Source organism: Haliotis rufescens, unplaced genomic scaffold, assembly GCF_023055435.1.
Source record: "Haliotis rufescens isolate VD_foot unplaced genomic scaffold, xgHalRufe1.0.p SCAF_40, whole genome shotgun sequence".
Classification (NCBI taxonomy): Eukaryota; Metazoa; Mollusca; class Gastropoda; order Lepetellida; family Haliotidae; genus Haliotis; species Haliotis rufescens.
The window spans coordinates 260,036-284,843 of NW_025964113.1; the positions used below are offsets into that span (position 1 = coordinate 260,036).

Genomic DNA, 24,808 nt, shown 5'->3' on the forward strand with positions numbered 1-24,808 from the left:
AAACTGTAATCTCAAACATATCTAGTGTTACTTCAACACTTTATCATATACTTAGCAGTTGAATATTCTGTAAAATTGAAATTAATCCTCTATTAGTTTACAGTGACGAGTCTTGCAGGCTATATAATGCAGGCACGGCCCGTTATGTATCATTCAATCTTTATCTTTCTCACTTTCTTATGAAGGCATAATGATCGATAGTCTATTCTGTTGCAGTGTGAAATGTTAATTTATTGTGAGTAAGGCTAATCCCTTTCTCCAGACATTAATTGATCACTCACCAAGGGATTACTCCTCGTTAAGGCAATACTAAGTGATACAGTATACTGCAGGTTAACTAGATTAATTAACTAATTAAGGGTTAAATGAGATTGTTTACTTAGCGTGTGATGCAATCCGTTTGATGTCGAATTACAAAGAGTGAATCTTCAAAAAGGCTAAGCCGTGTTGTTCTTATACATCAAGCTATAATACTGACACGTTGCTTAAGGGTTATCGGAATAAATTTGATTTTGATTTTCACAAATTTTCCTCCTTTGCTCATGAGCATATACATGGATATACATGCATATGCATTATAAATTTGAAATGCAATTGTAAATAAAGTTGTTTTTCTTCAGAAGAGTCATAACCGAGTCCTCGGGATACGCCATCGCAACCTTCCCGTCCAGAAGAAACAGAGGTACGAGGACGCATTAAAGATAGCAGAGTTGATGCCCTCCGAGGAAAGTAACTATGACGAAGACGGCATAAAGATTTTTTACAGTACGACCAAAGAACTGCGAGTCGACGGAACTGCAGATGGCGAAGAGGCTCACAGATGAGACAAACATGAAGAAGCTGGACAGTACAGCAGCTTTCCCTAAGGCAAGATGTGTCCGTTGACCACCATCCAAAAACCCATTCCCTGACATGAAGAAGGATATGTCATGGGTCAATACCGAGTATGGAATCCCATAGTACTGGTGTGGTGTGGTGTGGTGTGGTGTGGTGTGGTGTGGTGTGGTGTACGTGGTGTGGTGTGGTGTGGTGTGGTGTGGTGTGGTGTGGTGTGGTGTGTGTAACGTAATATATGTGGGTTGGTTAGTGACTGAATTTGCGGATGTGTGTGTTCGTGGTACTTCTATGGGGGTGTGATGTGTATTTTGTCTCGAAAGCCAATATGGTTGGTTGTCTAAATAGTGACACTTTAATAAACTATTCTTCTTCTTCTTCTTTTTGTTCATTGTCAAGATGTTGTGTATTACTCCCCAGACTGCTGACATGTGTTATCATTTTTTATCTTCAAATATCACGATGTGCCGACTGATACCTTCATTATGTTGATTGCCTGATTGTTTAGAACTATCAGTTGCGATATATTATATGATTGCTTTGTATAACATCGGCATGCTGTTCACTTTCATTGGGACTGGATGCTTTGCACAATAGCCAGAGTATCTCATGGTTAATTATTTTTTTATCATTTGCATTTACATAAGTAAAGAACATATCAATTTAATCTGAATATGTCAATGTGTCAATTTCTTGTTCTAAAAAATACAGGTATAAGTATTCATATTCGACCTTTTATCATTTGTATTTGTAAGATTTTAAAAAATTTTCTTGCGCCTGTTGTACATTACATTTATGGTCGTAGTTTGTTGACTTTGCTAACGATATTAGGCTGAGCCCCAAGAAATGTTTTGAACATTTGATTGCATTTTAAGCAATTTTGGACAATAATCATACCAACAAATGTAACAGTGGCAAAAGTCAAATAAACAAAGATGGCGGATGTAAAATTTCGGAGTTAAATCAATACTTTTAAAAAATCGGGAATAGTTTCTGCGCACCCGGCCACCTGGGTTCCAGCCCCTAATGCCTACGTCCACTTTTGCCTACAGTTACTATTGCCTACAAAAAAATAAAGCAGTGTGGAATAATGCCTACACAATGAAAACAACATACCCATGCTAGGAATGAACTCTTTGAAATTTCTTTGAAATCATCAAATATCTGCTGGTATATACTATAAGAACTAATGCAATGATGCAGAAATGATGCACTGATAGCAGCTGTCGCTGAAAATCACTGGTGCATGACTTTGTAGACCGTAGGCATTAGTGGATGTAGGCATTAGTGGACGCCGCCGCTACCTGGGAGCAATACTGCCACTCACTGCAATGTCCCTTTTCCCATGTTGAAGCATATTGAGAAAAGCATACCTTTGTACTTACTTATCTTTTGTAAAACATAAGACATTAATACAACATATATCCCCGTGTTATGGGTTTTCGGACGCTGAATAAACATTCAAAGTTTTTTCACATGAACAACTGTCAAACATCTCATTCACTTATAAAAGACAACTTTATCATAAAAAAGTCATTATTGGAGTATTAACAATTTCTGTGTGACGACCCCCCCACCCCTCCTCCCGTTATAGTTCAAGTATTCAGGATAGATAACGTATGATGTCCGGAAATGATTCCATGATTGTGTGATGTATAATAATATAGGCATTTTTGATGCTGAAAACTCTGATCGAAAACAGGACAATCCGCCACGGTTGTCCGGCAACACGATATTTTTGGAGTATTTAAAAAAAAAAATCTTTTGAAGAGGATTTTTCCAAGGACTGCCGTTTTAAAAAACGCGATTTTCCGTGTTCCGCCTAGATTTGACATTATAACAATGTATACCCTACAATTAAACCAACACCTCAGAACAAACCAAATTCAACACTTTAAATTAATAATAAAATAGTTTTCATCCTCTGTGCAATCCACTCTGTTGGCTAATCTGCCATGTGCACGAGAGCATGTTACAAATCACATCGCGGCCTCCCCGTACAAACGAATCCTAGCTCATTACAAATTGATTTCAACACTTTCAAAACAGAAGTCACTGCCAATGCAATCACCCCCGACAGCTTATCCTCTCTGTGCATTTGACCATAAAGTCTACTCAATACCAAGCACCACGCCAGGAAAAGTAACAGACGCCTCAATCGCTTACCCGTCAATATCAATGCAAGGAGAGTATGTACTCCCGCTACCAGTGTGGAGTACTAATTAAACATTCCAGTTATGTTACACGCCACTATATCAGTTTTTTGTAACTATACTGTACTATTTTGCACATACAAAACAATTATAGAACAATACATAGCAATTATCCTCCTTTACCAACATATACAAAGAAACACAGTGCTCAACTTAAAACACTTCAATTTGCACATATAAAATAATTATACACAAATACATAACAATTATCTCCCTTTACCAATATATACAAAGAAAACAAATTTGGATATACCATATATACAAATTTGTATATTTTTGTATATGTCGTATATACAAACTTGTATATTTTTGTATATATCATCATTCCAATCTTGTATATCCTTTGGAAATATCATCATTCCAAAGCCTTGAATTCTCGGCTCGGACACAACGTTTAATGCAAAAATATATGCATGAAAAATCTTTGTCACAGCTCGTAACCTAGCACGATACATTCGCGAAGTTCCATATTTTTAATATATATCGTGATTTCCTGCTTAAAACGTTCAGAATAACACGATTTAACAAAAAATCTTTCGCCAACTTCTGAAATTTATCAAACACGAGCTTGGTATCACAGCTATAATTTGATTGGCTGCTTGAGGTCACATGCTCAAAATTGACCAATCATGAAACTTGTAGCAGATTTCGGCAAGAAAGCGTCATTAGAAACAAATTTTAATCCAATGAAATCGCTTGTTATAACTACGGAAAAAAACCAGGCGATGTTACGAAAGCGCGATTACGAAATGAATGACCGCCGTGTTGTGACAGCAACTACATGTATGTGACAGTGTCGCCTCAAATTGGATTGCCCACTAATTAAGAATATAAACTTCACTTGTGGTTCTCTTTTATTGCATGCATGTGCTTCTAAGATCAAAGGATGTATAGTGTGAAAAGTTAACTAGTTGAACAATCATATTTCCGGGACTTGCCGCGGATGTTTTCAAACAGATTATTAGAACTCCATTCAGCGATAAACGGTTGATTATGCAATGAGAAGCGTTATGTGCAAATGAACAACGAACAACAATACAATTATGTCTGTGTAAAACTCTCAGTAATAAAAGTGTACATAAATTTTGGGAGCCATGCGTTACCGCTCGTAGTAACCGAGGTAGCGCTTTATCGAAGAGCACAATAGCGAGGGATCACTGTACCATATATACAAATTTGTATATTTTTGTATATGTCGTATATACAAACTTGTATATTTTTGTATATATCATCATTCCAATCTTGTATATCCTTTGGAAATATCATCATTCCAAAGCATATACAAGCTTGTATAGATGGATTTTTTTTGCAGTGCAGTGTAACTTGGAGCCCACCATTGCTGCTTTGCAGCTATATATATATATATATATATATATATATAACTATATTTACATATATAACTGATATTTTTATAATATTGAGGTTTGTTATGTTTACAGCTGACTGTCTCATCATGGAAAGCTTGAATCAGTAATATACCAGATAGGTTAAATGACTTACCAACACATGTGGGGACAGGTCGGTCCCAGTACAAACCACTGTAGAGTATACAGGTGAGGGGTGTGGCACCTTGTAGGGTGTAGCCTGGGCGATTACATGTATAGTTGACCTGATTATTCTCCTCATAAGAAGTTGCATGTTGTGTGCCATCCACAGGTCGACCAGGGTCACTGCACGTATTACCTAGGGCAAACATTGATAATGAGTGAGTGAGTTTGATATAATGTCACTTAGAAAAGTATTTCAGTTGTATCATGTGTCAACCGAAGTGATGTATGTAAAAATGTAGACAAACCAAGGTTCATGACAAGACCAAGAAATACTGATAAAAATGTTGACTTATATACATGGGTATCAAACCAAAATACAGTCCAACTCAAAAGTATGTATCATAAGAAAATAAAAAAATAACATAATTGGCAATAGGTATGTTCAATCTAGCCATCATCTGACAACCAAAGTAAACAGATTAGCCATGAGCTCTGAGTTTTGAGTCATGATAGTATCTATTCATATAACAAATCTGTTACTCACCAAGACACCTGAGAGTGCCCCATCCCCAGTAGCCATTGCTCTTGCACTGAACAGTATCGTTATTTAGACTGGATGTTCCCTCTTTTGTGTACTGGTTCTTACAGACAAATTGAAACTGTGTGCCGTAGGTTGTTTGGATGCCTGCAGGTATGACAGCTCCAGGGACACCAGATGGTGTGCCACAGTCAATCACTGGAAGAAATAAATGTACAAAAAACATATATAATTCACAAAAATGATAAAATGATAAAAAAGCTATTTCAGGATAATGAAAATGTGTTGAATTAGACAAATGTAGGTACTTATTTTAAAACAGTTTGTAATGGTGGAAGAATTAATTGCTGATTTTTATTTGAGTGGCAGTGTGCTCCTTTGCATCTTTCATTATTTAGCAGTATGTGAGGACAACTTATGTCCCTTTGCCCAAAGTAGTAAAAAGGACCTGTTATAAAAATGAAAGATGCAGTGCCATGTGTGTTAAAACTGTGCGAATACAATGCATATTGAGGTTGTCAAGGGAAACTGTATGTTGTGATAATGTGTGATGTACTCATGCCCCTTTGCAATGTTTTAACGGGCAATTGACAATAGGTCTCAGTAATAAAACCTTAAAACTATAACGAGTGTGTTGCATTAATGGTTAAAGTACTGTAGAGTACAGAAAATCAAGTCCTTGGGTGGATAAGCTTAAATCATGCAAATCAAGAACCGTTACAGCAAAAACAGTATTAACTATTTTATGTGAATATGAAAGCTTATTTCAACTGAATGGTTGTGTTACCAAGAATAGCTGTCAGTTGAACTACCGTAATTACTTAATCTTCTGTAAACAAACAGGTAAGGTGCATACAGGATAATTTTGGGTTGTAAACATGACTGTTTCCGGAATGGAGTGACCCATCTGCTGTTATTTAAATCAAACAATAGTTATCATGTTAATCATTCTAAGAATACTACCTCTATTACGTCATTGCCAAATTTGTGTATTTTGGCTACAATAACACTTAATTAAACTTTCAGATTTTCCACAGAAGTCGTCTGGGAAAGGAAGCATTACTAGCAAAATTCGATATAATTATGCCAGTCCATCCGTCTACTTTCGAGTTACTAGGCATGAGATCTGAAGGTGAGTTCTATTTTGATAAATGCTTTCCATTCACCTGCTCCGTATCTTGCGCCATACTCGAAACATTTGGTACCTTCTTGCAATGGTATATGCAATCCTAACTCCCAATGTGCCAGATCATGCATTACCTAGACGACTTCCTAATGGGGGTCACAGCGGGCACCAGTCACGGCTTAGACAACCTCAATGGGTGTGTGCATACACTGGAACAGTTTAGGGTCCCTACTGCCCGAAGACTGTCGGCCCCACAACACAACTGACATTCTTAGGGTTGGAAATTGACACTAATGCAATGCAGATCAGAATCCCAAAGTCCAAGATAAAGGAGGTGACAGCAGAAATCCAAGACATCCTGTCGAAAGGTAACATAAAGGTCACGCAAAGCGCCCTTCAGTCCCTCATAGGCAAGCTTAAGTTTATGTGCAGGGCCATACAAATGGCAAGGGCATTCAGCCGTAGCCTAATCAACCTGCTTAGCATAGGTAAGCAACCATTTCACCACATTAGGATAACCAACGGAAGACCACTAATGTGGTTAACATTTCTCATTTCAGTTAAAATGGCATTTCAGTGTTCCAGGATCAACTGTGGGTAGATTTTCTTCAGCTGTTTACAGATGCTGCTGGAGGGGCTGGGTTTCGGGCTTCCCTGGTGGATTACAGATGGAACTACATGTGACTTGACTCTACTGGAGCTGTTCCCCATCACACTGGCCATCCAACTTTGGGGCAAGCAACTTTCAAACAAAAAGGTCCTCTTCTTCTGTGACAAGCAATCCATGGTCACAATAATGTACAAACAGTCTAACAAGGCCACCGAGTGATGAGCCTACTCCGCCACCTAATCCTGCAGTGCCTCCGGTGTAATAATCTGTTTAAGGCAAAGTATGTTTGTACCACTGCTATCACTATTGCTCTCCAGGTTTCAGCTCAAACTCTTTTGGGTAACAGCACTATATGTGGACCAGAACGCCACACCTATGCTGTGCAACATATGGCTGAATGGCTGATCTGAGGCAAGAAGCTGGTCTGCGAACACATGGTCTACACACCAGACCGGCATCAATACATTACTTACAAGACTTACATTGCAGGGCTGTCTTCACAGCACAAATTTCATGGGCAGCTGATTGTAAAACCCTTTCCTGGTGTGTAAGCAATTAACATGCTCATACAAATCAGTGGGCTGACAAGACAGCGGAAAACCCATCACGGCAGATCTGCTACGGGTAGTAACCAACAATCTGCCACACGTATACTCGTCAGCATATGAAGCCAGACTGTTCAAGGCAGTCTAGTGCACAGCCTTCTTTGGTTTCTTTAGGGTAAGCGAGCTTGTCCAAACTGGACCCTCATGTATAATCACATTACTGCTTGAAACATAACATCTGAAGACTTACATATGGAGATAGCACTGCGACGGCAGGCACTAAGACAAATTTATGCAGAATAAGTATACAAATGTTAAGAATATTTACATTTTACAATTTTTTAAATCTTATCCTGCATTAACCCTTAATGCATCTTTATTGGATGGTACTAGGGTAGTCATACCTTCAGATGTGATCCTCAATAAACCCTCAACAATGTTCAGGTAACTTGTACTGCATCCTGAGTGAAGAACGGAAACCAATGACCATTCCAGTCATATGGAAAAAGAGATGGGTGAGGAATCGAGGATGACCAGGCAGGAAAACAGTAATAGAGAAAAGCATATACCAAAATCTAAGACTGACCTACCGAGTACGAAAGGCCAACTCTGGTGTCTGAGACAAGTCAGTGGCGTCTGGGGTTGGTGACCTGTAGAGCCAATACCAGTGGACCCAAACTGCAAACGCCCTCCACTTTCTCCAAAGCCAAGTCTCTTAGATAGTGACTGGCAATGTGTCAGAGACCAGCGTTTGGTCTTAGATCGATGAATGAAACACAGCAGTGCTCACACCAGGCATAGGAAGAGTTCCTCCTCATCTTCGGCACACACTATCGACGAGAGAGGAGGGATGGTGAACAATCTATCTGGCTGCCCTGGGATTTGATTCTTGGCTTAGGTCTCAAGAGCATGTAGCTCGCTTACCCTGGCCACATTGGCCAGAGCCAGAAGAAAAGCGGTCTTTTTGGTGAGGTCAGAAAAAGAGGTAAATTAAAGTGGCTCAAACTCAAAGTGAGTAGCATGCAACAACTTCAAAACCAAGTTCAGATCCCATGCCAGGATCTTCCATCCTGAAGGAATGCAGCAACGCTTGGAGTTCTGAGATCTTAGTCATCTTGTGATCTTCGAATCACCAACACCGAATTAAGAGCTACCAGATAGGTGGTGATAGTACTCTTCTTGGGGTGATATTTGCTGCATAAGAGGAATACAAATTCGACCAAGAATTGGGGGAAAGCAGAGGTGGGATCCTGATGTCTGTTCTTGCAGAAGGTCTGTGCATCAACACTTTTACTTTGGCAGTTCTATTTGAGTAACTTGGCACCTGAAGATCTTTGTAAATGTACCAGGCATGCAGATGAAACATGTCCAGAGACGGACTTGGTAGCCTGCTTGTGTGGATGGATCAGCAGGTTTGGCCATCAAGGTAGTTTGAGAGGATCATTTCTGGTGAGGTCTCTGATAGTCAGTTGGCCAGGGGTGAAAAACAAGATTTTCGTTCCCACATTTTCCTGTATACCTTAAACCTTTTCTATTGCATAAAGGAGGTATCTGTACACAATTCCCATTGGGTAGTAAACTTGCAAGTGTTTGCAGGAATTTTCAGGGGGTCAAAATTGCATAAATTGAAGGAAAAATGCATAATTTGACAAAATTGGCTGTAACATTTTTATTAAGTCATTAAACTATCCAAATTATGTCTTTGATTACAGGTAATATGTTCGGTTATCTGAATTTGGCAAACATTTTGTTTCATTTAACTGTTATTCTAAATCTCAGTGGAAACATTGGTAAAAATCATGTTTTTTTACTTCATTTTCAAATCTTGTGAGTAGGTAAAACACTAATTCCATTGAATTGTGACAATAAAACCACTATTACTGGGTATTAAAATCTGCCTTAACCATTGTACTATCTTATACAAAAAACAAAATGAAAATATATTACATAGGGGTTGAGATATTGTATACAATGTTACCCAACCCCCCAAAGACCAATTTTGACGAAAATTGCTTATTGAGATATGATGGTAGATGCTGCTGCTGTAGTCGATGAGTGGGATAATTGAAACAATGCTTAAAAACACCAAAATAGTAAACTCATAAAGAAAAATGATGTTTCAAGTTTTTCTGTGAGCATTTATGGTGGCCATCTTGAATTTCAAGATGGCCACCATTTTGACCTGTTTTCAAAATCAAGATCTTATATAGTTCTTCAACATGGTCATGTAATATATCATATGAAAGCTTTTCACATTGTCTTTTCAATGATGTACATTATTCACTGACTCCTGTGGTAAATTGATCCCTAACAATGAAAAAAGGAAATATTGAAAGCTAATTTCTCTCGCGACTTCAACCCATACCCAAATTTAGATTTAAATTAAAATGGACATATTTTCACTCAAAACTGTAGATATACTGCACTTAAGTCTGAGCATTTCACTAGTATATAATTTGAGTGAAGAAGCAAACATGAGAATACTTGTAGTATTATGAAGTATTAAAAATAAAATGTGAAATAATGTCATCTCCAGTCACCGAGTCATCTGGAGAGGTAGGTAAGTTGTTTCTGTTTAGGCATGACATAGCACAACTGCATCCAAAGGAACATCCCATGATGATCTCGGCGCAGCTACACCTGAATGAGGAGCATCTACCTGTTGTGCATTTACAGGTGAGCAATTCTAGACACAGTGCTGGCATTCGTTTCTGGGTCATTGGGATGGGTTCTATGACATCGCCTGTAGACGTCCACCTATACCCTTTTGGTGGTGGAATGTCAGCCCCTCCTTTGTGGGCAGAACACCACGTGATGCACTGGTGCTGACATCTGAGTAGAGGTTGTGTGGTGGGAGTTCCTCTAGGTCTCAAACTCTGTGAAACATGTCAGCTGTAAGTGTATTAATGCTAGTTGCAGTCGATGCTGGATTGTACACTTTGATGACAAGTGAGTCTGTTTCTTTCATGTTGAAGGCACCAGTTTCTTCTGTTGGTTGCAACAAATCTGGTTGTGCGATAAATATGTTCCCGGTCCACAACCTGTGACCGCATGGAATGCTGGTAGAGCTGCTACAACATCTGAGAGAATGCGAGATTGATGTACATCATCAACTGATATGCACCCATTCATATCTGAGCAGAAAACCGATGTTTATGATGTTTCAACTGTACTAACACATCAGTGTCTCGGCTGTGAATGACACTGTGGTCGTATCCATTGCAGGTGGCATCCATGACATTGATCACCATTCGTGTATCTGCCTCTTCATGTGTTGACAGTAGATTTGGCATTGCTTCAGATTGATCTATGGAAGATACTGCTGTATCTGGGCTGCTTAATCCACCAGCAATGATGATGATTTGATGTTTATGATGGAGATGCTGTGCCTGTGTGTGCAATTCTGTGGTCAAGAATTGTATCAAATTTTGCTTGTTCATTTCAATAAAACTGGACAATGCAGCAAGCAGAAGGATGTCTCATTTATCTATTATTCTTCGAATTTTCTTTGATTCTTATTTGATTTGATTTTACTGACTTTGAAACATTTTGGTCAAAGTCATCATCGAAGTTCTTCAGCACATTGCAATTGAAAACATCAGCTAAATCTCCAAAGGTCCTAGCTTTGCTTGGTTTGCCTATAGCCTGTACAAGAACCATGCCAGAAATAACAATGCATGTTGTGTCATCAGTTGATGGTAGCATGAGAATCTGCAAGCAAATGTGGTAATGCAGCTTTGTTGTACAAAGTAGGCCATCTGTTGTTGCCAGGGAAGGTGGGGTCTGGGACAGCTCATGTGTTAGAAGATGTGGTACGTTTACTTCTCTTCCACTGTGGGTGGCACTCAGCAACCTTCTGAAAAGTTTTCTTCCTTGCTTAAATGTATTGGTTTAAGTTGACTTCTTTGATACCTGCATGGTGTACAGTGCGGAACATGTACAGTGCGGAACATGTACTGTTGGACATTTTTATCTGATATTTTGTCATGAATACTCTTAGCATTATCCCCCAATCGATTGTCAATGAACTCTGACAAAAGCTTGTCACCTCGATTCATACCATGATGATGTAATATCTTCCTTAGATCAATTTGCATCAATACCAAATCTACTATAAACACATGAAGAGGCAGATACACGAATGATGATGCATGTCATGGATGCCTCCTGCAATGTATACGACCACATTGTCATCCACGACTGATGTGTTAGTACCGTTGATACATCATAAACATCGGTTTTCTGCTCAGATATAGATGGGTACAGGTACTGCAAAGGACCCTCTATTCAAGTTGATGATGTACATTAATCTCCCACTCCAGATGTTGTAGCAACTCTACCAGCATTCCATGCGGTCATGGTTGTGACACAACAAGCCAGTTCAGTGGTTATGGCAAGAAGTCGACCTGGAACATATTTATCGCACAACCAGATTTGTTGCAACCAACAGAACAAACTGGTGCCTTCAACATGAAAAAGACAGACTCACTTGTCATCCAAGTGTACAATCCAGCATCAACTGCAACTAGCACTAATAGTCGGAGTCTGAGACCTAGAGGAACTCCAACCACACAACCGCTACTCAGATGTCAGCACCAGTGCATCACGTGGTGTTCTGCACACAAAGGAAAGGCTGACATTCCACCACCAGAAGAGTATAGGTGGTTGTCTACTGAGGATGTCATAGAACCCATCCCAATGACCCAGAAACGAATGTCAGCACTGTGTCTAGAATTGCTCACCTGTAAATGCACAACAGGCAGATGCTACTCATCCAGGTGTAGCTGCGCCAAGAACATCATGGGATGTTCCTTTGGATGCAGTTGTGCTATGTCATGCCTAAACAGAAACAACTTACCTTCCTTTCCAGAAGAGATGGTCTCTGATGGTGACTAAAGATGACATTATTTCACAGCCCTTGACTCTGTGATGTAATTTTTAATACTTCAAAATACTACAAGTATTCTCATGGTTTTTTTTCACTCAAACGATAAACTAGTGAAATGCTCAGTATATCTACAATTATGAGTGAAACGATGTCCATTTTATTAAAATACGACTTTGGAGGTTAGTTGGTGTGACTAGAGAAATTAGCTTTCGATATATCATTTGTTGTATTATTGGGGGATAAGATTACCACAGAAGTCAGTGAATAAAGTTCATTATTGAAAAGACATTGTAAAAAAGCTTTCATATGATATATTACATGACCATGTTGAAGAACTAAAGTGCAGTATATCTACAATTTTGAGTGAAAATATATTCATTTTAATTTAAATCTAAATTTGGGTATGGGTTGAAGTCGCGAGAGAAATAAGCTTCCAAAATTTCCTTTTTTCATTGTTAGGGATCAATTTACCACAGGAGTCAGTGAATAATGTACATCATTGAAAAGACAATGTGAAAAGCTTTCATATGATATATTACATGACCATGTTGAAGAACTATATAAGATCTTGATTTTGAAAACAGGTCAAAATGGTGGCCATCTTGAAATTCAAGATGGCCACCAAAAATGCTCACAGAAAAACTTGAAACATCATTTTTCTTTATGAGTTTACTATTTTGGTGTTTTTAAGCATTGTTGCAGTTATCCCACTCATCGACTACAGCAGCAGCATCTACCACCATATCTCAATAAGCAATTTTCGTCAAAATTGGTCTTTGGGGGGTTGGGTAACATTGTATACAATATCTCAACCACTATGTAATATATTTTAATTTTGTTTTTTGTATAGGATAGTACAATGGTTAAGGCAGACTTTAATACCCAGTTATAGTGGTTTTATTGTCACAAATCAATGGAATTAGTGTTTTACCTACTCACAAGATTTGAAAATGAAGTAAAAAAACATGATTTTTACCAATGTTTCCACTGAGATTTAGAATAACAGTTAAATGAAACAAAATGTTTGCCAAATTCAGATAACCGAACATATTACCTGTAATCAAAGACATAATTTGGATAGTTTAATGACTTAATAAAAATGTTACAGCCAATTTTGTCAAATTATGCATTTTTCCTTCAATTTATGCAATTTTGACCCCCTGAAAATTCCTGCACACACTTGCAAGCTTACTACCCAATGGGAATTGTGTACAGATACCTCCTTTATGCAATAGAAAAGGTTTAAGGTATACAGGAAAATGTGGGAACGAAAATCTAAACTAAGCCTCTTTTCCGCTGGTGGCCAACAGACTATGAGGTCTATGAATCAGCCTCTCGCCAGCCACCAAGGATCGAGAAGAGACAGGAGATGCAGAACCACGTGAAGACACTATCTGATCAGGGTAATAGGATAGCCATATCAGCAGGAGGCGCCTGTGAAGCTGGCGTTGCGTACACGAGACATCATCAACACAGGGGTCGTCAAGGTCGCTGAAGGTAAAGGAGTATGCGCCAGAGGGATAGTAGGAGGCGCCGATGGCACCAGAGATGTAATGGGCAAAAGAGGCACCATAGACTGGCAAAACATGGACTGTATCCACAAGAGCATCCAGTTGAGATCCAGTAAGGTCGCCAGCATGAGCTGATGTGGTGCTGGCTTGAAAGATGACTGTTGAGCAAGTAGACAAGGAAGAGACTGAATCCTGGAGGCACTGTAAAAGAACTCAGATAAGCTGGCATCGGCGCTCAAAAAGTAGACATCGGAGATCTCATTGGCACCAGGAGTGGCGACAACGCTGAAGTAGTCATAGTCTTTGAAGAGGTGCTGTCTCCAGTCATGACATCAAGGTCTGAGGAGATGTGAGAGACTTGTTTCCTTTACAATTGATACAATGAGGCATAAATCTGTAATTTAAGCAAAATTCTCAAAACTCAAAGAAAGTGTATAAGACACACACAAAGTGTATAGGTAATGAACATTAACAAATACCAAGCCATAAAACAAGTGATCAAGATGCAAGACACCGGAGCATGAACATGTGGAGAAATAAAAAATGACGGAAAGGAACAACAATACACACGACGTTTACACTGACTTTTACATTTAAGGCTACCTGCTTTTCAGCAGGAACCTTTCTGGGGTTACCTGCTTCTCAGTGGGAATCTTGTCTGTCCCGCCATGGAATCATATTAACAGATTATGTTGGGCAAGACATTGCCACACATACTGGCAAAGCAGCAGTAGTTGCTTTGGCATCTGGGACTGGGCAGCGGTCCTTTTGAATGTGTGGTAGTTGCCAAGCAACAGTAGCGTCTCTCATAATTAAAGGGGGCACGGGTCGTCTAAGGCGTCGTGATTTGCTGTGCAGAGTTGCATCCCTTGGGCATGCCTCAAACCTATGATTGTGGGTTCGAATCCCGGTTCTCCCCAATTATGTTTCTAGGTTTGTCAGCACCATACCCATGCTCATGGGTTTCACCGGAGTGGTAAATGACGGAGACCTGCATCACTTCGGGCTTTCCTTCCATATTAAGCTGACCTGCCATGATTCAACTGGAATATTGTTAAAAGCGGCGTTAAACCAAACTCACTCACTCACACTCATAATTAAATAATCTACCAGGGCCCAGCAGCGGTAGCAGTAGCTGCTAATTGCCATTGGCAACATTAGCTTTTTTGTGTTCTAAACTAGCAGGTATAAGTTGGACACAGGGACTTGCAAACCCTCGGCCAATTAATCCACTCTTATCTCGTGTTATTATATGCAACTTGTGGCTCACCTTTAGCATATCACGTGATACATTGTATACTCCTAAAAAAAAGAAACCCAATACAGATTTTTTGGCCATAAAAGCAAAATTAGCGGAGGTGCAACAAGAGGTGCAAAATGAAGAGGTTTAATGTGTTATAGTGTCAGTGACAAATTAACCGGCTCAAAATGATCACAACAAGAAAACCATTAGTTTAGCATTACTATGAACGGTATTAAAGTGCAGGGTTTTTGATTGCCTGGCATCTGCGTCAAACGAACAGTGACCGTTCAACAGCATGCCAAGGTTAACAGAAGTGTGAAGAAACAACGTCACAGGCCGCTTGAAGGCAGGGGAAGCCCGTCGGGGAGAACGTTACGCCGGAAACTGCGTACAGGACAGGTTTGTCCATATCCAGGGCAATCTTATGGCTCAACAATACATCAACGAAATTCTCCTACCACACGTCCTCTCAATTGCAACTAACGTCAACGGTGTATTCCAGCAGGACAACGCTCAACAGCATACAGCACGGATCACAAGAGCCTGTCTACATAACAACGTTGATGTTCTCCCCTGGCCCTCCAGATCCCCGGATTTGAACCCGACAGAGCACCTGTGGGATGAATTGGCTTGACGGATACACTGACGTCAACCTCAACCCCAGCAGTTGTCTTTTGCATTGCAAGTCGAGAGGGCTACCATTCCCTAGGATGACTGAAATCACCAAGTGTTCTCGCCACAACATTTTGGCTCAATACCTTGTACGGTTCCTCTTATAAATGTATTTTCCTACCTCACACAAATCTGTCTTTGCATTTCTTTTTTTAAAGAGTATATATTCATATATCATATCTCACTCTATGCATTTCATGCTTGTTTGATCATTGTGTGGAAACGATCCTACAACAAAGCTTGTACACCCACTTTACACATCAGGTCATGCATTAGTAACTTCTGTGCGACCTAATCATCTGACATTCCCTGCATCTGCATTCTCTTTCTTGAGCGTATAGGTTGGTGAAACTGTGATAAGGGGATGGTTGGGTGGGCATTTAGCGTTTTGAGACAGGATACATATTTAAATAAACAATAAATCGTAAAAAAAATTATTTTTTTAATTTATTCTATCTCAGACTATGCATTTATCCCATGGTTGGATGGTGAGGCGCATATAACCCAGCCTGTAAAAAGACCTCAACCATGAGATGTACTGATCAACTGATTATCACAAAGCTGCTTCGTAAAAACCTCATTGCACTACTTAGACAGAATAAACTTGAACTTTGGTAACACATGTGTTCTGTGATTTCACACAGGATGCTGTTCTAGTGAATGATGGCGCATCTTTGGGGAAGCCTATTCAGCCGCGAAAGTAGTGTGACACCCCTCTGCCAGCCGGTACATTCAATAAAACAGACCTCACACATTATGTGCCAAAGGCCGTAAGGCGGATAAGCTTGGCATCTCTCTGTCTGCTTTGTCAAAGCTATTAATCACAATTACAGAGATTGAGTACACTAAGAGCAAGAAGAGGAAAAACAATTGACAACACCTCTACAGGTCTTCAACCAACTACTGAAACATTATAAACACAAACGCAGAGGTGAAAAGGTGGAAGATCGGGACACCATTTCAACAAATAGCCACATGGGATGGTACTTCAATGATCTAGGCAAAAGCCTCTACAGACGAGTACGTATATCATCTTGTAACTTGTCTGGGTACACTTCGGAAGAATCATAAACAATGAAATAGCTTCAATTATTTATTGCTGTATGTACAAGAGATGATCTGCGGTACTTGGTATGCTGGTACCTTCTCTTATAGATTTGCGCTGATGGGATGCCTTTAGTTTCTGTTTCAGACCTCTAGAAACTGCCTTTATTATGGCTGGCCACTGGAGTTGGTGATCCCACAAAGTTGTATGCCCCTAATAATAATATCCCTGAATGCAGTCATAATGAAACAGTAGTAGGAGCCACTTCAGGGCTTGCAGTGGTCGATAAAAGGATGAAGGGTCATTTGTGTCACATGACTGCAGATGCCTTTAAGTAAATGCCTAATGGACATAACAAAAGATCTTCATGATCATCAGGGCCCAGAATTGAGGAAAGCAGGGAAATATTAAACAGTTGATACAATTGGTACATGTAGTTGTTTTTTGTCGATAAAATACTATCGCAATCCTAGGAAAACTTTGCCACAGCATTCTCTCTCAAACTGGACTCTTTTCACATCCAAGGCATGGATATCACTAATGCAAGCTGCTGTAACAAGTGCCAGGAGAAAGATCATTTTGAATGTCACATACTCAAGGTTTTTTTCTGCCAGATCTAGAGGACTGATCCGCAGGACGGTATGAGCGAATTAAGGCCTGGAGTTCAGCAACAGTAGAAATCTTGGACCCTGTGTTTGAGGCAATAACGGAATTGACAGCAGCCAAGGAGATAGCTGAAGATTTCGTTTCACTTTCTTAGTAGAACGCAAAAGCTGAAGCTTCAGTTAATGATTGTAGAGAGTTTCAGCAGAAGTACAATGCACCTCAGTAATGATCCGAGGCACCCTCCGAGAATACTATGAGAGACTTCTAGAGGTGTGCCAGGTGCAAATATGAAATGTGTCCTGAGATGGGTGCATTAGTAGGCTGGGTATTAGAGGAAGAGGATGGTTTCTTCAATCTGCAACAGTTGTGAGTACGTTTAACCAGCTTCTTGCCGGCCTAAAGAAGTTGAAGGCATTAAGTGTCCACAATGTCCAGTGAGGTTTTGGGTTGGTAAAGTTGGTAAATCGAAAGAAAAACTTTCGGATGTAGTTGTTACACAGTTGGAGTGCATCTACTATCACATTCTGGATCCCCAGAATGTGTCTGGCCCGAACCTGAATGTGAAGAGAGTCTATCAGGTTGAAAAACGTCGTGGTTCTGAGGAGTGAAACTGACTTGTCTTGTCCAAACCACGTTGTCTGACTGTGTCATGAGTAGAGATCCATGGAAAAAAATCAGCCCCATGGTTGATGGCAAGAATCATCGCTTCAAACTCCAGATTGTTCATGTGCAGTTTTTGGTCATCGTCTGACCAACGCCCTGCAATTTGATCATCTTGAAGGTGTGTCCCCCAGCCGATGGTTGAAGTGTTGACAAAGAGATGGAGAGTTGGAGTGAACGGCTGCAAGAGTGAGTGAGTGAGTTAAAGTTTAACGTCACATCGGCAATATACGGCTGCAAGAAGACCACGCCACCAAACATTCAACTCCCAAAGCCACCACTACAGACGATCGTATTACGACATTGGGAGACGTTGAGAGAGGGCTTGAGCTGATGTTAGAAGGCCAAAGAGTTTCTGCCACTGGCAAAGAAGTAACTGTTGTTAGAGTGACAATGGTACTTGATTTGGGATCTTTGCGCAACTGTCAGGCGGAACAATCATATTCCTCAGGCGGGTGTTGAACACAGTGCCGATGAACTGGAGACATTGAGTTGAAACAGTCTCCAACTTGGATACTTGTAGAATTTTCCTATTCGGAATATTCTATAAGTAATACGTTACCACTGTTATACCGAGGCTGTTGTCTCCCACAACTGCTGCTATAGCGAAATCTACCACAGAGATCTCAATTACCTCATGCAGCACGTGCGTAGCCACCTAGCTGCCATGTGACACCCTTCACTCTTGTCTCCTGCGAGAGCAAGTGCTCGGGGGACGGACGGGCGGGCAGCAGCCCAGTGGTAACGTATTACTTATAGAATATTCCGAATAGGAAAATTCTACAAATTACATTAAGTAATACGTTACCACTGTTATACCGAGGCTGACTACCACAGTAGGCGGTGGGGAGCACCTACAACCCGAATCCTGACTGCTAGCGTTCCTTCCGACCAGCGGAAGTAAACACCAAGGCGGAAGCACTCGATGCGCATGCACCTAGCTAGGCGTTACCCTATAGGAATACCAAAGCACTGTCAAGCGCATACCGTAAGGCTCAATCGTCATTGCCAAAACGATTGGTGACTCCAAACGGCCCCACTGGATAGGTATTTCATCGCCGCAGCGGATGAGAACACTGTATCCGCGTGAGCTTAATCTTAGATCAGGTTAAACAGTCGAAAAGAGGGAAATTAATTTCATTCAGACCGTATATCCCAGAGCAAGCCTACTTAAAGTATGCATTAGGCGCGTGACCTAATTCCAGTATTTGTAAGCATGCATCACAAGGTTGGGATACACGACAGACAATTAAAGACATAATTGTCAAAATACAAATAAGGACAAAGCACACAAAAAGCCGCCCTCACCTGTGGTGTGAGTGCGCTGGTTTGCGGGACCCCAACTCCTGTACCCACGGCAGTGGGAACATTGGAGTAGACCCAGATTGACCACCGTGCAAGGTCAGACGCCTGAGGAGTTCGGAATTGCGCTGGGCACACCCCTTAGGTGCCCGCTTGCGCCGCGATCCGCGGGCCAAGACGGTGCACACTCTCCACGACGGCATCAGCGACCTGTTTGAGGTAATGATTGGCAAAAACCGAGTCAGAACGCCAGTAACAACCTCGTAATATTCTGCGAACAGAGATATTCGAGTGTAGGGCAAATGTTGCCGCTAGCGCCCTGATCTCGTGCGGGTTTGACCCCGCTACCGGTAACCCCCGAGACCGGTACGCCAGATTGATGACAGAACGAAGCCACAACGCAATCGAGTTGCGAGGTATGTCAACCGTGCGATTAGGGTTACACGATATGAACAGACGGTCACGCCCTTGTCTACGTTCATTCGAAGCCTTAAGATAATACTTAAGGGCCCTAACCGGACACAGCGCTCTGTCCTCAGTATCAGCAGGATGTAAGATTTCTTTGAGTGATCTTACAGTGAATTCTCTCTCCGTTTGCCCGACTCTCTGATTCTTGGCGACGAAGCCCATGAGCAGGCCCAGGCGGACCGCTCCTTCGTCACCCCTATCGAATCGTACCTTGGCGACATCGAGTGCATGAATTTCGGATACACGTGCCGCCGTGGCAAAGGAGAGGAGAAATGCTGTTTTCCAAGTCACATGCCGGAACGAAGCACTATGCAAGGGTTCATACGGAGCTTCCGTAAGTGATTGCAACACTAGGGAAAGATCCCAGGCCGGTGCCCGAAGGCGGCCCTTCTTAAGATCGTGCTGTTTGAAACCCTTGATAATACCCCGTATCACCGGCTCTTTGGAGAGACTGGTACCCATAGCAACGTCCCGTACCGTAGCAACGGACGAGACATAGTTGGCAATGGAACCCCCGGAGAGTTTCCGGGTCTCTCGCAAGTGAGACATGAAACGAGCAATATCCTGCACAGATACCTTATCTGGCGAATGAATGTGATGTTTACAACACCACTTCGTGAAAATAACCCAACGTGCATTATACACCTTCTGGGTAGAATCACGATGCATACTAACGTATGCCCGAGACGCCCGGCGAGAAAAAACTTTACTCCTCAGACGCTCGGTGACAACATCCACGCGTGCAGATTGAACTGCCCTGCGTTTGGATGAAGCTGACGGGTGTGAGGGTGGATCAAGAGATCCGGTCTCACAGGCAGTGGAAGTGGCGACTGCGTGACCTGGGTCAGCAAGTCGGGGTACCACGATCTGTTCGGCCACATGGGCGCGATCAGTAACATTCGACAGCGAACTCCTCGGAGCCGGCTTAGAATGTGTGGTATCAACGCTGTCAGCGGGTAAGCATAAGCGACCAAGCCCGTCCAGTCTAACGCGAGAGCATCGTGATCGATGGCCCTCGGGACCGGGACTGGTGATACAAACAACGGGAGTTGATTGTTGAACCGCGTTGCGAACAGGTCGACCATCGGACGACCCAAACGTTCGCACAGCCACTGAAACACTACTGGGTTCAGCATCCACTCTGTGGGGCTCGGATCCTGAGGCCTCGATAGAGCATCGGCCAGTACGTTCCGCACACCTGGGATGTGACGGGCGCGTATCTGGCACGGGACACTGTCCACCAGAGCGTAAAACTCGAACGTGAGATCGAGTAGCGAGTGACTGTGGGTTCCCCCCAGTTTCTTCACATAGGACACTACCGTCGTGTTGTCGGTCGCCAGCATGAGCCGGGCGTCGACGAGACGATGCTTCCAGTGATTGACTGCGTTGATCACTGCCTTGAACTCGAGACAAGTGATGTGAAGACCTAGTTCGTCTAAGCACCACAGCCCCGAGCTCACCTCCCCCTTTAGATGGGCGCCCCAGCCCACTAGAGAGGCGTCTGTATACAGGGTCAACGTGGCCCGGTAGGGCCGCATAGAGACTCCTGATAAGACAATGTAAGGGACCGTCCACCACTCCAGATGCGGTCGGAGCCGATCCGGGAGGGCGACGGTCGCACTGTTCACCTCCGTTGCTAACAACTGGATTAAAAACCGTTGCAGCGGGCGGAGTTGGAGACGACCCCGTGCGGTGCAGTCCTGGGCTGATACAAGTAGCCCTAACAGCTGTTCCCAAAAGGGAACAGTCTGTTGCACCGCTAAGACTTTGGCAATCATCGCCTGAATTTTGTGCCACCGGTCTGGGGGGACAAAGAGGCGATGGGACACCGTGTTGAACCGACCTCCGATGAACAGCAAGTTCTGAGAAGGGGTTAACTCGCTCTTGGGGAGATTGATAATCCACCCAAATTGCTCCAAGAGCCGACGTGCGAAATCGAGATGGCGTGACAGGGTGTCCGTCATTCGATTTGCTACTAGCGAGTCGTCCAGGTACGCGAAGTACCGGACACCCCTCCTGTGGAGGAACCCCACTATGGGGGTGGTTAACCGGGTGAACAGCCAGGGAGCGGACGTGTGAATCATTCTGAGTTCGGCACTGTCCTACTTGGGAACGAGAAATATCCTGGAGCAAAACCCCGGTGTTATTTCTGGTAGAGCTAACTCCCGTACTGCCCCTTCTCCACCAACCTGCCGATGGCATCGGCGAGGATGGGAAGATCGGTTTCCGAATCGAAACCTGCCAACGGGGCAACGGTGAGCGGCGGATTCGCTTTGAGATCAAGCCGATAGCCGTACCGAATCGTGTTGACCACCCACGGGTCGTCGAACACTTGTTCCCAATTCTCCCAGTAAGTCTGGAGTCTGGCTCCCACTGGGGAAGGAGAGGGGGCCCTGACAGGTTGCGACAGGCGCAACTGTCCAGGGCCAAGTGACTCGGGTTCGCCTAAGGGCCAACCGAAGTTGGCGCTGTCGGCATACGAACCCCTCCAATGAGAGTCACCTGGAGGGGCCCTTGCCGTCCGTCGACGACTTGGGCTTCCCCCAGTTCCCCGTTTTCCCGCGAAAGGGCAGCTGATTGCCCATACCGGAGCCCTCAGGGCGGGGCTACTTCCCAGAGGAAGAAGAACCCGACCCCTTAGACCTACCGGCCGCAGCAGCCTGGGGCGCGCTCCGGTTAGGAGCGGCACCCAGGCGCCTATGCAGGGACCCAACAAGAGCAAGTGTGTGCCGAGAGTCCTCGGCAACGTACTCCAGGCAAGCATTTAAACTGAGCAGGCAGTTGTAAATGCGCTGGTCACGGTCCGTGGGAGAACCTTCGACCAGACGGGCCGCTGCAGCCAAGTAAGTGTCTCCGTGAGACATGGAGTGCCGAGCGAGGGCGTCCAGCTGGTGCAAGGTAGCTTGCGTTACCGTAGCAGCCGGTGGGGCACGGGCACCCAACCGCTCAACATGGGCCTCCGCGGTAGGACCAGCCTCGGGAAAGGCAAGGTCATGTACCGGGAATAAACCCTTTCTCCACGACGTCGGAGGCAACGGGAGACCCCGACCGGAGGCCGCCGCGAAGGCGTTCTCCAAGGAAGGCTTGAAACCGCGCAGCAAGGTTGATGCGGGGAAAGCCGAGTCGGAAGACTCATCGTATACCTCGGAGGAACCCACAGTCGTGGATTCCCCGCGGTACCGGCCGGGGCATGTCCTCAAAGAGGTCATAAACCATGGCCACGCGGTCCTAAACCGATAGCGGGAGCAACGGTTCGGGGGAAGGACCGGTGACCACGGGAGCCGCCGCCGTACCGGTGGACCCCGCGTCCGACCCCGCGGCCACCGAAGTGGCCGGGGACGGAACAGCCAGCGGCCTATCCTGAGATAAGGCCGCCAGCTTGGAGTCCACAAGTTATGCAAGTAATGCAGCGACGGAATCCCCGGACAGCACACGGGCCGCCAAGAGATCCGCCGCTTTACCGGTGGACCCCGCGTCCGACCCCGCGGCCACCGAAGAGGCCGGGGACGGAACAGCCAGCGGCCTATCTTGCGATAAGGCCGCCAGCATGGAATCCACAAGTTTCGACAACAATGCGGCGACGGAATCCCAAGACAGCCCGAGGGCCGCAAGGGGATCCGCCGCAGCCGAGGAGGTGGTACCCGCACGGGGACCCCGACCGGACGAACCGGCCACCACAGGGGTGGAGACGGACTGTACGTACAGCCGGTACCGCTCAAAATCCGCAGGCCCCAGACCTTCGCACAGGATGCACCGGGTGTCCCCGCAAGGAACCCTGCACCGCGGGCAACGAACATGGGGATCCCGGGACGACAAAAACTTTCTGCACACCCCATAACTCCGAGGAGCAGGGGTAGAGGGGGTGGATACTGGGGACATATCCATGTCAGACATTGATTGTTTGCTATAAACAAAGAACAAAACATGGTTACAACGCACGCACCACAATGATTCACAAACGAACATTTTCACAAGAAAATAAACGAGCAATGTGAACATATAACATACACATATAACTTTTATTAAAGAAATAAGTTATGTTAACCCCCAAAACATACAAGAACAGGGGAAACGTAAAACACAACGTGCATACGCGAACCCCGCAAGTATATAGAAAAAAGGGCGGGAAAAATTTTCCGTTTGGCGGGAAAATTATAACCAAGCGTAGCTACCGCAACGCCCCATAAAAGCACAGTTTATTAGATAATAAACTATAATAAATATCACCAAATCTTCAAGGAACGCTTCAGCAGGAGAAAACACGTCTTGCTAAGCAGACGAAGGAGACAAGAGTGAAGGGTGTCACATGGCAGCTAGGTGGCTACGCACGTGCTGCATGAGGTAATTGAGATCTCTGTGGTAGATTTCGCTATAGCAGCAGTTGTGGGAGACAACAGCCTCGGTATAACAGTGGTAACGTATTACTTAATGTAATATTGATCAATCAGCCCAGCTGATGTAGCGGTGCCCGTGTGAAGTTGAGATGTCTCACTAGCGTCAGTTGGTCGGCATGAGACTGGTTGCAATTGTCTATGTAAGCCTCGGGCATAATACCTTGACGATGTAGAAACTGCTTGACTGGTTTTAAGGTACGGGTGAATAACCACAGGGTCGTAGAAATTCTCCTGGGCGAATGACGGTGCGGAGTAACGCAATGGACGCCATGCGGAAGTGAGGAGAAGTCTCCAGATAGTTTGTAGCATACTCTTGTTGAACAGGGCTGGTGGTGGTGGGAGGCGGAGACACGATGGAGGTTTTGGAAGATTGTTTTGGGTTGATGATATAGATATTGCTGTTCAATTCTGAGGAAGAGGTTAGGAGGAAGATGAGAATTGTGACAACCAAAACTGCACCAAAGATGATCCTGTTGATCAAAGATGATCCTGTTGATGTCCACATCTAAAGCCAATACTGTGGTCCATGGTGATAGCCATATCAATCCATCGAGTATTAACATCATGCATGTATGATGATCCATCGAGATGTGTCGATGCCTCTATGGTCATCAATCTTGTTGATGAAAGTATGGTGATTGTGCTGATCCAGTTAAGAATGAT

At 43.5% G+C, this 24,808-nt stretch overlaps 1 protein-coding gene across 2 annotated transcripts in view; it reads right to left on the bottom strand.

Annotated features, from left to right (window-relative positions):
• LOC124140324 overlaps positions 1 to 24,808 on the bottom strand; it is a 237,584-nt gene that overhangs the window by 149,987 nt on the left and 62,789 nt on the right. For both annotated transcript variants that reach the window (XM_048382708.1, XM_048382709.1), the window contains 2 exons: positions 5,082 to 5,273; positions 4,548 to 4,730 (listed from right to left, as the gene is read on the bottom strand). In XM_048382708.1, the coding sequence (XP_048238665.1) occupies positions 4,548 to 4,730; positions 5,082 to 5,273 (375 nt within the window). The remainder of the gene's footprint in view (positions 1 to 4,547; positions 4,731 to 5,081; positions 5,274 to 24,808) is intronic.